Raw genomic sequence first — 15,940 nt, 5'->3', positions numbered from 1 at the left:
GTGAGAGCAGAGTGAGGAAGCGCACCGCGGCTCGCACACCGTTCATTTAACACACGTGTCACTGCCGCTCAGTCTACCAAGGACTGCTGCTGAGGAGCTGTTCTCATAAGAGCCCTAGCTTCTTCGTCACCATCACCGTTCACTGAGCGCCTGTTACGCCCAGGGCCCTGCACTAAGCAATGGACCTGGCAAGACACAACACGAAGGTAGCACACGCCCCACGATGAGACGAATTACAGGGCTAGCAACGCCATGACGTGGTACACAGGGAGCGATGGCGGCCTATGAGGGGGGCTGCCTAGGAATATTATTTCAGTGGTTTCAATAAAACCACTAGCAGCGATGAAGAAAATGGGATGAATGGCATCGAATGCTCGCCTCAGTGTGTCAGCCTAGGGGTGCATCTTAGAGCCCAGAAGGGTGAAGTTGAGGCTTGACCCCTGTGGTGAGTCAGCTCTGCTGTCCACCCCGCCCAGCCAGCACCCCTAGCACCATCCCCAGTGGGTAATGCTGATCTCCCTTGAGACTGGGGAAGTGACGGGTTAGAGTTAACTCATCACTTGTAGTCAATATCCTGGTGTACTTTGAACGTGAGGGGAGCATTTTATATATATATATAATATAGTTGAAAGACACACACATTTAAACACACACATTTTACCATTCCACTCAGGAGCTAGAAGCCAAGTTTATTTGCCTAAAGATTGTATCATTTTGCCTCATTAAAATTTTTAGTAAAAAACGATAACAACAAAAAATGTCCCTCTTCCTTGTTGGTTGTGCTAGGCATTGAGGACAGAGATGGAAATTCCTACCGTCTCCTCCGGGCATCTTCCCTGGCTCCTCAGGCCAGTCCCCACAGCTACGGCAGGAGGCCCTGTTCCCAACCCCTGGAGCAGTTTTGCACAGTTTTATCCCACTGCCCTCTGACTTTCCTCCACTTGATTATGAGGTCCCTGAGGGCAGCAATGCCCAAGCCCAGCTGGAAGAGGAAGGGCATCTTAGGCCAAGGGAGTAGCATGGGAGGGGTCACAGAGACAAGAGAGGAGCCTGCAGAAAGTTCTCTCGACAGGAAGGGACCATGCCAGGAAGATCCTGATTTACAGTGATGATGATTTCGATCTTTATCCAGGAGCTTTGGGGAGATGTTGAAGGATTTTGAGCAGGGAGATGATATCCTTGACTCTACCTTTTACAAAGATCCCTTTAGCTTGGGTTGGAGGAGGGATTGAGGCAAGGGTAGGGGGCTAAGGGGATTAAAAGCAAAAGGTAGTACAGAGGCTACTGGGGTCTGGGTGAGAGATGTTGAGACTTGAGCTGTGGCATCAACGTGGGAATAGAGAGGAGAGGAGAGATTGAGAGCTCTATCGGGAAACTGAGTCCAAGGTGATTGAGACTGTGCTGTGCGCTGGGACTGTGCCAGTCCTTGGCAGTAACAGACGGCCCTGCCCTCAAGGAGCTTGACGTAATGTGAAATGCAGGCAATAAACATCTACAGGAGAGTATGTTGAGTGCTACGGTAGGGTAAGTATGGGATAAGATGGAAGCATGCAAGAGAGGAGCCTGATTTTTTTTGGAGAGTCCAGGAAAATTAGGGCCACTGGAGTAGGGAATCCAGGGGACATAAGTTTTTGTATGAAGATAATGAATTTGGTTCAGGACAAGTTGAGTTTGACACACTGTAGGACACCCAACACCTGATCAGTAACTGAAGTGCTTACTCATCCAGCACCTAGAGAAAGGTGAGGCTGGAGATGTTTTTTTTAATTGGCTGCAGGATCTTAGTTCCCCAACCAGGGATCAAACCCGTGCCCCTCGCAGTGGAAGCGTGGAGTTCTAATCACTGGACCCTGGAGATTTTTATTTAAAGGTTATCAGCATCTAAGAAGGATTCTAAAACCACAGAGGAGTAGGAGAGGCCACCCAAAGGATCCCAAGAAATAGCAACTGAAGAAGTAGAAGGAGAGCCAGAGGAAACAGCAGTCACAGAAGTCGAAGGAGAAAGTTTTAGGAAAAGAGGAGGGGACAAGAGATTCACACGCCATGCTGAGGTCAAACGAGATCTGGAATGTTTGTGGGATTTGACATTCAGGAGGTCAGATGAGGTGACCTTGGGGAGAGCAGTTTCAGGAGAGTCTTGGGGTCCAGAGGTTTACAGGCAGCTGAAGGATGAGTGCAGGTGTGGACGTGCAGATGGCTAGTGTGCACTAGAACTTGAAGAAGCTCGCCTGTGAAGGAGATGAGAGATGACGGTGGCTGGGCCGCGGTGTGAGGGCAGAGGGAGGTTTGTTTCTTTAATATGATATTTATATACAGGGAGGCCAAAGCCAGCAGAGGAGGAGGCACAGAAGGTTGCTTTGAGGCACGATCACTGTCCTCTTCCCTCATACTTGTGTCCCCTTGACCTTCTGCAGTCCTTCTGCATTCTCTGAGCATATTGGGTGCTGTGGAGGGAAAAAGAAATAGACGGTTCCCTGACCCCAGAGGACCTTATTCTCGTTTTCTCTCATTCTCTGACCAGATTGCAAGCTCCTTTAGAGCAGGGGCTGTGTCTTGTCCACTGTTGTAGCAGCAGGATCTAGCATAAGTATCAGCACATAGTAGATGCTCAGTTAGTATTTGAGAATATGGCTCTTCTATTATAATAAAAGTAGGGAGTAACTATCTTAAAAGAGTTGTTTGCTGAGATGTCAATAAAATATTACGGTTTGTTTTCAGCTCATCTCAGTTCTTCATTATTTTGAATAATTTAACCCCTTTCTCACCAGGCAGTTCTGCTCGTCTTGATTTTTGTCCTCAGAAAGAGAATAAAATTGACAGTTGAACTTCTCCGAGTCACAAATAAAGCCATCAGCAACTCTCCTTTCCTGCTGTTCCAGCCACTGTGGACGTTTACCATCCTCATTTTCTTCTGGGTCTCCTGGGTGGCCGTGCTCCTGAGCCTGGGAACTGCAGGTAAGGGCAGTGGGGGTGGGGTCCGTCACCCTGGAGTCGTGCACGGAAGGCCTCACCATTCTGGAACCATTGGCCTGTTTTTGTAAGGACCGAATTTCCCATGCAGCTAAAGGCATCTGATGCCAACAGTGACAGTGCCTGGGTCTCTGTAATGGGAGAAAAAGCAGGAAATTCTTTTTCCTCTTTTGTATCAGTATGTGAAAAAAAGAACCCAGGAAAGACCCTGTTAAAACGTTGTGCTCAGAACAAGCTTAAGTTTAAAGCAAGTGTGCACAGATGTTCACATTGCTTTGCTCCTGAGAAGACAATACTACCCTCCATTCTGCTATCATATCTATACAGTGGTTTTCCACCAGAGATATTCCTCAGAATCAGCTGTGGTGCTTTACTAAAATACAGATGCCTGGGCCCCATCCTCGGAGACTCTGATTCACTTGGTTTGTGGTACGGTTATGTTTTTTTGGATCCCTGTAAGAGAGCAACCACATTCCAGAACAGTGCTATTCAAAGGGGTGTCTGACACCGGATAAGGAGCTTATGCCAGAATGTATATCCCTCCATCACTTCCTCCATCAAGAAAGTCTTGCTGTGAAAAAAAAAAAGTGAGCAGAATGAGACGATAGGCCTCGTGATGCAGCTGACCTAACTTCTGGCACGAGCTCCTTATCTCACTGTGGACTAATCACATACAGGGTGAGCCCAGGCCACTAGTCTGTGGCCCCCACTTTGAGTGATACTGCTCTAGGTCTTCTCTCACTCACTCCTCCATTTGATTTAGTTAAGGCCCAAACTCATACTCTGATGTGAGTACAAAAGAGTAAGTTGCTTTTGGAGACTTTCACCAGGCAGATAAGAACCACAGCAGATGTCAAAGCAACAGGCTAACATAATTTCTTAATGTTTATCAAGTTTATTCTGTTCCCTGTAGGCTCCAGTTGTATATGTAGGAATAACTACATGTAGTAGATTCTTAGTAAACTAGGTTCTCTTACCTCTCTTCTGGAGTCAACTGCCCCCATGGAGATTACTTCAAGATGGGCAGCCAGCTCTCGGGAGGTCCAAGCCCTTGAAAGCCCATGTTTCCAGCTTAGAGATGCTCTAGGGGCAGTCTCTTCTGGCGGGGGTCTCTGGAAGCTTGCTGAAGGCCTGCAATGCACTTCCGAAAATTATCCAGCAGGGAACCTTGTTCAAATTGATTACAGGAGAGTAATCAATCAGGATGAGTTTTGTGTGAGAGTGACAGAAACCTCAAAACAGTGGCTTAAACAAGATGACGGACAATTCCTCTCTCATGTAAATGAAGCCCACGGGAGGAGACCCCATGCCAGCATGGGCTGCCGGAGGTCACAGACCCACGCACCTTTTTTCTTGTTGCACAGCCTACCACTTGCTTCCAGCTCAGAGCTGAAATAGACACTCGAGTTCCAACCACCCCGTCTTATTGGGCTGTGAGGAAGGTAGCAGGGAAGTCATGACAACACTTCCACCTACACCCATTGGCCAAATCGCAGTTACATGGCAACTCCTCTGTGCAAGGGGGGACAGGAAATGTCATTTCGTTGGTGGCGGCCATGCACAGCCTAAAAATAAGAGGTTCTGTTACCAAGAAAAGATGAAAGAACAGAAATTGCAGGACAGTTGGAAGTTTTAACTAGGGCAACACTGAACAAACATCTTCCAGCTCATTCCCTTGATGTGGTCTTAGTCCTGGCGGAAAGGGAAGCAATGGCTTCAGTGCCTCCAGGAAAGCAAGCGTTTATTGAAAATTTCCCAAATTCTAAGCTCTGCACTAGGTGCTGTCTTATGTTCTCTCCTTTAAGTGTCGCAACCCCCTTTCGATGCCTGTGTTGTTATGTTCAAGTTACAGGCAAGAAAACTGAGGTTCTGAGAAAGCAATTTGCTGAAGGTCCAGCTAGAAAGTGTGATGGCTCTTACTGACGCCAGAGCTCTAGAACAGAGCCTGTGCTCTTTCCACTACGTCGCATGTCCCTTGTGTCTGGGATACAAAGCTAGGAGATCAAATTAGACCTCCTCAGGTTTGTCTGTTCAAGTTGAAGCAGTATTGTGACCACAGCAGCTGGCTGGTGAATGCAAGCTGTGCCTGTAATGTGGTGTTTGGGACCTGTGGCCAGAGGGCAACATGACAGGGCCAGAAGCTAAAACCAGATCAGGCTGGGAGTGAGGTGTGGCAGGAGGTGGCAGGGCTTGACGCCCTGGTGGTGGACTGTGGTGCTGGGCCCTCGCCCTAAAGAATCACAGAGGAGGGCTTCCCTGGTGGCGCCGTGGTTGAGAGTCCTCCTGCCGATGCAGGGGACGTGGGTTCGTGCCCCGGTCCGGGAAGATCCCACATGCCGCGGAGCAGCTGGGCCCGTGAGCCATGGCCGCTGAGCCTGCGCGTCCGGAGCCTGTGCTCCGCAACGGGAGAGGCCACAACAGTGAGAGGCCCGCGTACCGCAAAAAAAAAAAAGAATCACAGAGGAGAGGTGAGGCCCTGGGAAGTACAGCTCAGGACCAGGGAGGGACCTTGCTACTCCAGCCTCCAGGGTACAGCTGCCCGCCCCGCTGTCGTTATGGGCTCTGAGTCTGAGTGAAGGGAATTGTCTCTGTGGTTAAACCCTCAATGATTTGGAGCAGGACACGTTCTTTCGTTCTTTAATGCACAGACGTTAGGTGAGCACTGGGGGGACGAGGCCCTGGCAAGGCGCTGGGGAAGAGTGGTGACCTCTCCCCACGGTGTGGATGGCAAAGGCCGATGAGCATCGCAAGAGGAGACATTTGGGGAGCTGTGGAGCACCACGGTGAGGCTCCAACCCCCTTTGCGAGTCAGGGAAGGCTTCTCAGAGGATGGGCTGGAAATTACCAGAAGATCGGAAAGTACAGAAAAAGGCAAAGGGGATTTAGTGGGGTCATGTCCAAGCTCAGGAGGGAGCCTGCTCACAGGGGACAAGGCGAGAGCTGGTCCTGGGAGTTGGGGATATAGCTGGAAGGAACACGCCCCAGGGCCAGCTTGGGGGTGAGCTGCTAGTAGGGCTGTCCTTCAGTTCCCCCACTTCGGCCCCAGCTGGGCCCAGGGCCTGGGCCACAGGACTGAGAGGAGGGCCCGGGAGAGGATGCGCTGCTCTGTAGGGCCGAAGGCAGCACATCAGAGCGTCACATATTAAAGCACAGCCCTTCTCTATCTGTGGAAGGAGCAAAATGAGCAAAAGTGAGAGGAGTTGAAGGGCAAGAAGAGGAAGCCGGGTGCCCAGGCCCTACTGTAGGGGTCTGTGGGCAGGTGATGTTCCGCTTCACAGGAGAGGGTGGCGCACAGAGCGACTGCCTTCCCCCTTCCCCGGGGCTGGGCGTCATAGAGACCAGACCCGCCGTCCCCTTAGGCCACCTGCCTCTTCTTTCCACTCACCTGTGGGCTGACCCAGGTGCACAGAACTCCCTTTGACTTCAAAGGCCTTTTCATGCAGGGCCCGGACGATGGGCTCTGCGCCTGGGCAGGTCATCTGCTGCTTGTTTTGATCTTCAGCAGGTGCCCAGGTGATCCGGGTGGTGAGAGATGCCTGCACAGCACCTGACTCTCTCATTTCATGTCCCTCAGGAAGTCCCAGGACCCTCAGGCTCTCTCTTCAGTCTCCACCCAATGTTCCCAATGCTGTGGGGTGTCCTCAGTGGGTAAATACTGTAAGACTTTTATTGTGTCAGATGATTGAATGAGTTAATATTTTAATGTGTAAAAAAGAAAAGAAAATGCAGAAAAAGTGAACTTTAGGTTGATCATTTTTTGCCATTTTTTTGATGAGCTGTTTCTCTAGTGACTGTCAATCAGTCTCTTAACTAGTTGACAAACTCTGGCTTGTTTGAGGATTGTTTCAGTGGAGCATAACCAGGCCCTCAGTAATGATGGTAACGAGTCAGTTGGGACTTGTCTGCCACCAGCAATGTGACAGTGACTACTAAATCCAGTGAAAATAGTAGTTACAGGAAAACGGAAATAACCTTGGGAATCCAGTAGGTGCAGTTGGCAGGTTGGAAAGAGCCCAGTTGATCTGATGACCCCCAGTTACCGTAAGGTGGTCAGGATGCCCCACAGTCGGAACAGTAGAAGAAGGAGGCCCATTTGGGGAAGGGGGGGCTTTCTCTCGCAGTGGTACTGCAGTTAGAAGAGGTCATCGCAGGGATGTGCTCAGCGTGTTTAAAGGCAAAGGACCATGCTTGGAAAGGAGGCAGCAAGGTCAGACAGAGGGTCTCCAGTCAAGGGACCTGGGATCCAGGATGGCTCCGGCCTTCCTTGTACGTTAATCCTCTGGGCTTCATGTTTTCCTTTTATACAGTGGAAAAATGGTGCTTTCCCCAGGCTGCCTCATAATGATGTTAGGAGGCTGAGATGGGACCAGAGCTTTGCTCTGCAGATAAGGGACAGTATGTGTTCCTTATATTAGGAACTAATGTCAACTAGACAATGTCTAGCACTCGCTTCAGCTTTGTGGTTTATTCTCTGCTCTGCCTGTTATATTTGAGAACACAGTCTCAAAGAAAATTGTCCTTTTTTAAGTTATCAGAGATCTAGAAGATGATTAAAGTTATTTCACAAAAGTTTCCTAGTGGCCCAGTCCTGTCCTAGGAACAGGGGGAAGGGAGATTGCTCAGGAGAAATTTAAAACAGCCCCTGCTTTTCAGAAGTTTATGGTCCCTGTGGGGAAATGTGAGGGGAAACAATCGCTGTGAACATCTCGGTGCCTTTGCACCTGCTGTGGTCTTTGTCTAGAATCTGCTCCTCTTCCTAACTTTCACCCCAACTTTTTCCCCCAAACTTCATGGAAAACTAGTCATTATCCAAGATTTGTTTTGAGTAATATATTTCTTGGAAAATCTCCTATAAATTGCCCAGGCATACTTAGATATTTCTTCTTCGTTTTTCCCTGCATTTTTTATATTCTTCATTCTTTCAACGGATATTCCTCAAATGCCTGCTATGTGGCTTGGGTACTGAGATACAGCGGTGAACCAGATAAAGGTACTAGTGAGTGGGGAAAGAGAGCATAAATAAGTAGATAGATTATGTCAGGTAGTGATAAGGTCTATAAAAAAACAATAATGCAAGATAATGACTTGTGTGTTGTCTTCCCTCAAGAGAATGAACATCTGGAGGGCCTGGACTGTGTCTCTTTCTTTCTGTCTCTGCGGTCAGTGCACAGCCCTTGAGTGAGTTCAGTTACGTGTGTGCTGAGTCAGGAAGTGAATTCACATCAATGTTGTGTTAAATGAGATGTATACACAGAAGGAACTCGGTGAACCACAGGTGCGCTGTCAGTGAGATTTTCTTCTCTTTTTCCCTAACCCTCGTGCTGTCAGAGCAGAAGCTGAACCAGCAGGAGGCACAGGCAGGATGGGTGTCAGCAGAACACTGAGCCCGTTTGCTGGACGAGGCCAAGTGCACAGAATGTGCCAGAATACGGAACCCTTTTAAGTCGGGCCTGCATCCTTTGGGAAATTATCCCAACCAACTGGACTGCCTCCCTTGAGAAACTGCCATTTACATTGATCATTAATATGATATCAGTATCACCTCAGTCTTTCAAAATGCTTTAAAACTTGCTTGTAATACCCAGACTTATAGCTAGCTAGCCAACCAACTGGACTGCCTCCCTTGAGAAACTGCCATTTACATTGATCATTAATATGATATCAGTATCACCTCAGTCTTTCAAAATGCTTTAAAACTTGCTTGTAATACCCAGACTTATAGCTAGCTGCATGATGCATTTCCTCCAGGATATAATGATGATCTCTAGGAAGACTTCTAGAAAGTTGTCTCAAATCTCTATGATAGGATGTATTACTTGAGGAAAGTTGGTTCATTCATTCATACAGTCGTTCATTCAACAAATATTTATTGAATATTTATTATATCAGACCCTGTTACAGATGCTGGAGATACAGCTCTCCTTCTAGTTTGGAAGCTAGAGGAAGACTGGCATTAAATGAGTACGTGAATCTTATAGTATATTAAAAGTTGATAAGTGGTAAGGAGAAAAATAAAGCAGAGAAGAGTAATAGGAAATGCTTAAGGAGGGGGGTCCAATTTTGAATTGAGTGACTGGGGAGGGCCTTGTTGAGAAGATAATTTGTGAGCAAACATTTGAAGGGAGTGAGGGCAGAGCCATGAGACTAAGCAAAGGAAGGGAAAATGTTCTAGGCAAAGGGAACCACAAGAGGGAGAGGTGCTGGGGACACAGCAAGGAGGCCCATTCAGTGAGAGTGACCTGATCGAGGGAGAGAATGGTTCAGGTGAGTGTCAGAGAGAGCACAGGGTCAGATCCTGGGGTGTTGTAGACCATTATAGTTACTTTGTTTCTGAAATGGGAAGTCATTACAGCATTTTAAGCAGCATAGTGGCATGACCTGACTTACATTTTCATGGCAGTGCTCCAGGGAGGAGGTGATGGTGGCTTAGAACAGGGTTGTAATGATGGACATGGTGTGACATATCAGATTCTGAAGGATTTCCGGATATTAGATGAAGGGTGTGAAAGAAAGAGGAGTTGGGGATAAAACTGAGGTTTTTTAGCTTGAGCAACTGGAAGATGGGATGGCCATCAGCTGAGATGGGACAAGACTTTGGAGCGTTTTCGGGGAAGAGCAGAAGTTCTTTTTTAGTTGTGTTGATTGAGATGCTTTTTAGACGGCTGGATGGAGATGTCAAGTAGGGAGTTAGCTGTTTGAGTCTGAAGTTTCTGGAGAGGGCGAGCTATAGACCTCCTTTGGGAATTGGGGAACACATGAATAGTATTTAAAACCATGAGATTTGAATGAGTGTAGATAGAAAAGAAATTCAAGGACTGTGCGTTGGAGCATGTCAATGTTAAGAGGTCTTGGAGACGAGGAAGAATAAAGAAAGGAAACTGAATGGGAGCAGCCAGTGGGCAGGAGGAGAAAAATGTGCTGTCCTGGAATTGGGGTGAAGGGTTCAATGTGTCAAGTGCTGCTGACAAATCAGGTAAGAACTAAGTATTGACCATTGCAGTTAGCAACATGGAAGTGAAACAAAGCAGTTTCAGAGAAGCGTGGGGGCTGGATCAGGATTAGAGCCGTTTAAGAGAAAGGTGGAGAAAAAAGAATTGGAAAGAATAAGAGACAGTCTTAGAAGTTTGGCTGTAAATAGGAACAGAGAAATAGAAAGGAAGCTGGAGGAGGAAAGGGAGTCAAAAAGTAGGGTTTGGGGGCTTCCCTGGTGGCTCAATGGTTAGAGTCCGCCTGCCAATGCAGGGGACACGGGTTCATGCCCCGGTCCGGGAAGATCCCACATGCCACGGAGCGGCTGGGCCCGTGAGCCATGGCCGCTGAGCCTGCGCGTCCGGAGCCTGTGCTCCGCAACGGGAGAAGCCACAACAGTAAGAGGCCCGTGTACCACACACACACACACACAAAAAAAAGTAGGGTTGTTTTCTAAAGATGTGAGGTGATTAAAAATGATTCAGTAGAGAGGAATATTCTGATGAAGCAAGAAAGAGAGGGGAAATTTCTGGAGTGATATCTTAAAGTAGGTGAGAAAGGGGATCTAGTGCAGGGGTTGGCCTTAGGATCACAGACAGTTTATCATATTAAGGGGGGGTCCGATTATGGACACATGCCGATAAGGGGTAGAGATGGGGGTAGGTGCTAGCAGAGATTTTCCGATTGCTTCAGTTTTCTCAGAGAAACCGGAAGTGAGGCCACTGACTGAGCGCGAGGATGGGAAAAAACTCTTAGAGGTTGGAGGAGGAACTATAAACAGTCCAGAAGAAGGGGAGATGAATAAACTAATGTAGCAAATGTGATATTCACTCTGATGATATCTGATTTTTGTGTTTGCCTTTTTCATCTTTTCCCCTGATAGCTCATGTCCAGCATAATTCTAGCATGCAGTATATGCTAAATAAATATTTGCTCATTTCAGAACTGGAATCATATCTGCTTGTACCTCTACTATAGCTAACCTTATATTGTACTCACTGTTCTAAGCACCTACCTGTTTAATCCTCGTAACAGCTATGTGTATGGCTTTTAGAGCCGTGAGACTAGATGGAATCAACAAGGGAGTGGTATTAGTGTCTTCAGATTACAGATGATGAAACAGAGATTTTAAAATGTCCCACAACCTCATAACTTGCCTGAGGTTGGTCAGCCATTAGGAGACAGAACGGAGATGTGAATCTCAGCCTGCGTGACTCTCACACTGTATAACTACTGCCCTGGAGTTCATCTCATCTTCCCGCTTCATCTTTAAAATAAGAGAACCGAGGCCCAGGTTGCTTATCACAAACGTCAAAGCTGAGATTGGAACCACGCCCTCTTCCAGTTCAGTGTCCTTTCCACCACCATCCCCCTAGATCAATCTTATCTTGGGATCCAGTTCCCACGCGCGTTAGCTACACTTAGTGGTAGCTATCCACGCGCGTTAGCTACACTTAGTGGTAGCTATATGGTAATGGTCCTTAGTAACCAAGCGACTGGTATTTTGATGAGAGGCTCTTGCCTGCACCGACCCAGCCATCCAGGAGAGGGCAGTCCTGTGCGCATAAACACGCCTGCCCCACCCTAAGCTTCTTCCTGAAGCCAGAGCGCCTGATTCTTCGGAGAATGTTTGCCTAAAGCAGTGGTTCTGAAGCAGCAGTTCTGTCCCCCACCTGGCATTTGGCAATGTTTGGAGACATTTTGGGTTGTCATAACTGGAGGAGGGGAGGGAAGAAGCTCCTGGCATCTAATGGGTAGAGGCCAAGGAAGCTGCTAAACATCCTACCAATGCACAGGACAGGCCTCCATCCCTCCCGCCCCAACAAAGAATTATCTGACCCAAAATGCCAGTTGCTACGTTGAGAGGTTGAAAATCCCTGTACTAAAGGAAAACCTTTAAACAGTCTGGTATAATGGAACCAGAAAAATAAGTAGATGATGGCTTCAGTAAAGATGTTCAAAAACAAGTAGGCAGTCAAGAATAATTTATGAATTCTTCTTCTGTGCAGAATGCCAAGGGTGTGAAGGCCTGCGTGGATCATGATTTATCCCTTTAGCCATTCTCTACTTGCTGACTGTCGCCATCTGTGTGCCAAGCTGGGATGTATGTGAATGTGCCCCTGGCAGCACAGGGCAGCCCCAAGGAGAGACGATCCCCCCTTAGCACCCAGGGCCTTTGTACTTACTTGCCTTTTGTCTGTCAAGGAAATCATCCCTCCTGTTCTTTGGAAACGTCGTCCACCCTCCGAACCATGTGTGATGTCATAGACCTGTTCTTGCAAACTGTAGTCTGTCCCCATCACTGGCGACCTTGTGGGGGCATCAGCGTGCATGTTGACTGGCCCCATCACTTCTGCTATTCCAGGAGTGGCTCTCCAAGTCTCCACTCACCTGATCTACCTACACTTGCTCGTTAGTTGGGAGGGGTCACCTCGTTTGGGATTGGGAATGCTTTTCTGAAACACACCCATTTTGGAAAAGCATAAGCATTTATCAGCGCCTTACCTGAATCAGAGGTTGCTTCCAAGCCAGAATGAGCCCACTGTTCAATAAAATATTAACTTCTCTCTGTAAACCAAGCTGCTGCACTATGTCTCACAATGTGACTCTTGTTCAGCAGAACACAGAGCGTGAGTTACTAAGACCAGCCTTAGTCTGTGGAATTAGTTCGCTCTACAGCATGATTATCTTCTCCCACTTCCTTTGCACAGACCCTATTGTGAATGTCTAAAGACACATGAATTGTGAACCTAAAAGCAATTGATAGCTGTGAAAGGAAATATGAAACTATCTTTAAATTTTCTTCAAGCTGTAGGTTTTGCCAAAGAGCGAAGTGCCGTCTTCTTTCTCACAGTAGTTTATCTAAAACACACAGCAGAGGACGCCTAGAGGTCAAATGCAGCTGCAGAGCTGGGATTTGGTTTTACTAGATCCAAATGGAATTGAATTGAATTGCAGAGCTAATTCAAAGGCTTCTTTAGATGAGAGCAAATAAAGCAGGGTATAACCAGTGAATGGCAGAGCATTGCTGGGGTTGCATCACTGGCCTCGCTTTAATACAGTGTTGTGCTCCTGAAATTTAATAATAATAATAAAAATCGTTATCACTTACGTAGTGATATTTCTTTGGGCCAGCACTGACCAGGTAATCCCACTCTACTCTCTCTTGAACTACCACCAGCATATGGGTATTACAGATAAGGATACTAAAACTCCAAGAGGCCGAATAACTTGCCCCAAGCTACCCAAGAAGGGGTGAAGCTGAGATTTGGACCTAGAAGCTTAACACTGAGGCCCAGTAGATATTTTAAATGTCCTAGAAGAGTTTGCTCTTGAAATGAAATCTGAAATGAATCCCTTTGAAAAAATGAAGATCCTTGTCTCTTTTATTAAGTCTAAACTTCTGGTGAAGTGGGGTTCTATAACAGAGTCCTAATGGCTTTGTGTGCTTCCATGAACGTAATTTTTATTTGCATCACTAAGTGTTGTGGTAGAAAAACCATGGGTTTTAGAGTCCAGTGTGTCCAGGTTTATATTCTCCCTCCACCAGTCATGAGCAATGAGACTTTGCAAAAGTCACTTGACTCTTCCAAACCTCAGTTTTCATATCTGTAAAGTGGGGCGAGTGTTAGAGTATAGGTCAAGTGTCTTGCAGATTGCCTGCCAATCAGTCATCATAATTATCCCTGTTAATATTATTCATAAGTTAAATGTGTGTGCTCAATTTTTAGTTTTGCTATGAAGATCTTATATCATGGTGGGTATTTCAAAATTTACTTTGGCATCTGTGTTTTGTGTAATGCCAAAGCCCAGGTATGAGGAAGCATGGCCTGTTGAACCTTCTTCCATACTTAGGAAAACATAGGTATAAAGCATGTTTGTGTTTTAAACTTTAGGAGCTGCACAGGTCATCGAAGGCGGCCAAGTGGAATATAAGCCTCTTTCGGGCATTCGGTATATGTGGTGGTACCATTTAATTGGCCTCATCTGGACTAGTGAATTCATCCTTGCATGCCAGCAAATGACTATAGCTGGGGCAGTGGTTACATGGTATTTCAACAGGTAGGTCTAGCATGTTATTCCTATTGATTTGTCTATGTGCTTCATGTTGTGTATCTCAAAAGATATTTTGAAATTTTGACATGACCTCTCAAAAAGGATTGGCAAGAGTAAAAGACCAAGCTCAAAATTAGGAGGGATATTCATTTGGTAGTAAAAAGAAATGTTGTATCTTAAATCTGTCACATTTCCAACCTCTTTTACTTTAAGCTAGAAAATCCAGAAGGAAGCCCAACAGGGAAGTATTTGTACCGTTTAGAATTGAAAGATATCCAAAAGAAGGGGTTGACTTCTCCTGTAAATATCCATTCTTACGGACTTCAAACTTTAAAAACATTACTGATCTATTTGGAGCACACTTCAGTAAATTCTGCAAGCTTCATTTCATCCTATGCAAAATGAGGAGAATGTTTTCTTGAAAAGCAATTTTAAATCCTAAGGGAAGTGTACATGACTATAAAATATAATTCATGTTCATATAGTTAAGTGCTAGTGAATTAATTACTTGCTTCTCTGTTCGCTATGATACTTATTTAAGTGTTCATCCTCCTTTACCTCATCAAAATAATTGAGGACATACACACACACACACACACACACACACACACACACACACAATCTCAACCCTTTACCTCTTTTGTGTATGCTGCTCTCCATGAGGCAAAGAGAAAGCCACAGGCAAGAAGAACACGGCCAGTAGAATGACAGGGTTGGACTCAGAACAGGAAGTTTACTCCTATGGGGCTGATCCTCCTCTAATCTCTCAGCCTAAATGAGCAGAAAAACATGAGGGTTCGTGGGGGTAAGAAAGTCAACCAGGGATGATTCATGCCATTGAGCAATTACCTCCTGATGGTAAGGGGTACTGTGGGTTTTATTACAGAGGTGCTGTTGGGAGCCTCCGTCATTAGAGAGCCCATAGAACGCACATAGGGCTGTAGACCTTGGCATTGAGAACCTTTGAGCCGTTGGAGGGGGTGATGTGTGCTGCTTACTCCTGAGTAGAGGAGCAGAGATTATTCTAACCAAATTGGCCAGCAGGTCATATCTCTCTGACAGCAGTGATTTTGTGCTATTTTAGTACCACAAAATCAAAGCATTTTCAATGAGAGCTTTTTATTTAAATTCCAGTGAAATGAATATCTCCCTATCTCTGTGCATTCGGTGGGAGAGGAGGCTGGTTTGAGCCACAAAAACTAGAGAGGCTCAGGAATTCAAGTGTAAAATGTGCTTCCAAAGATTAGTTTAAAAAGGTCTTCCTAAGGAGCAGTTGGGCCCCAGGGCCCCTCCTTCACACCAGCAGAAGACAAGACGGGAGCTTTGCTCTCTGGAGAAGTCATCAGAGAGGGTCTGGACGTGGGGCATCTGGCACAGCTGAGGCTGGGGCAAGGCTCTGCACTGAAAGAAGGGGGAGCAAGTGAAAGTCTAAATACTGAATAGTGTTCTACCTACTACCAACCCACACTCCACAGCTTAGCCTCCAGGATGTTGACAGCCAGGTTGATATTTCCTTGGCAGGAGATTATCGGATTCTTCTTTGGAGAAATTGTCTAACCCAAAGAAAGGACCTACAGATGGTGCCATGTGGGGGTCCCCCAATGAAATGGCCTGTTTCCCTGACTCTGAACCAGGTCGTGGAACTCACCGGTCAGCAGTCACCCTCATATAGAACCTCTAATTCACTTTTCAGTGCCTCACTCTTAAATGTGAGCTGATAACCAGTGATTGTTAAACATTAGAAGGAGCCTCTAGTGAAAGAAAAAGATCAAAATGAACAAAACAAACAAACAAAAAGAACTTAGGGAAAATAGGGACAATGCAGGCAGCAGAAGAAAACTACAACAACGACAACTATAATATCCTCAGAAAGAACCAAGAAATGTTGCTTCCATAAAATAAGAATTAAAAAAAAAGAATATTGAGACAACAAGAAAGACCTCTT

At 46.3% G+C, this 15,940-nt stretch overlaps 1 protein-coding gene across 4 annotated transcripts in view; it reads left to right on the top strand.

Moving 5' to 3' along the window:
- The window catches only part of SLC44A3 (solute carrier family 44 member 3), a gene marked incomplete at its 5' end in the record, with an annotated part of 78,968 nt that overhangs the window by 26,597 nt on the left and 36,431 nt on the right, over positions 1-15,940 (top strand). For all 4 annotated transcript variants that reach the window (XM_082660945.1, XM_082660943.1, XM_082660942.1 and 1 more), the window contains 2 exons: positions 2,769-2,955; positions 13,836-14,001. In XM_082660945.1, coding sequence (XP_082517071.1) covers positions 2,769-2,955; positions 13,836-14,001 — 353 coding nt within the window. The remainder of the gene's footprint in view (positions 1-2,768; positions 2,956-13,835; positions 14,002-15,940) is intronic.

The sequence above is a fragment of the Grampus griseus genome, assembly GCF_964374135.1.
Source record: "Grampus griseus genome assembly, chromosome: 1".
Classification (NCBI taxonomy): Eukaryota; Metazoa; Chordata; class Mammalia; order Artiodactyla; family Delphinidae; genus Grampus; species Grampus griseus.
This window is presented reverse-complemented; position numbering and strand designations above follow the sequence as displayed.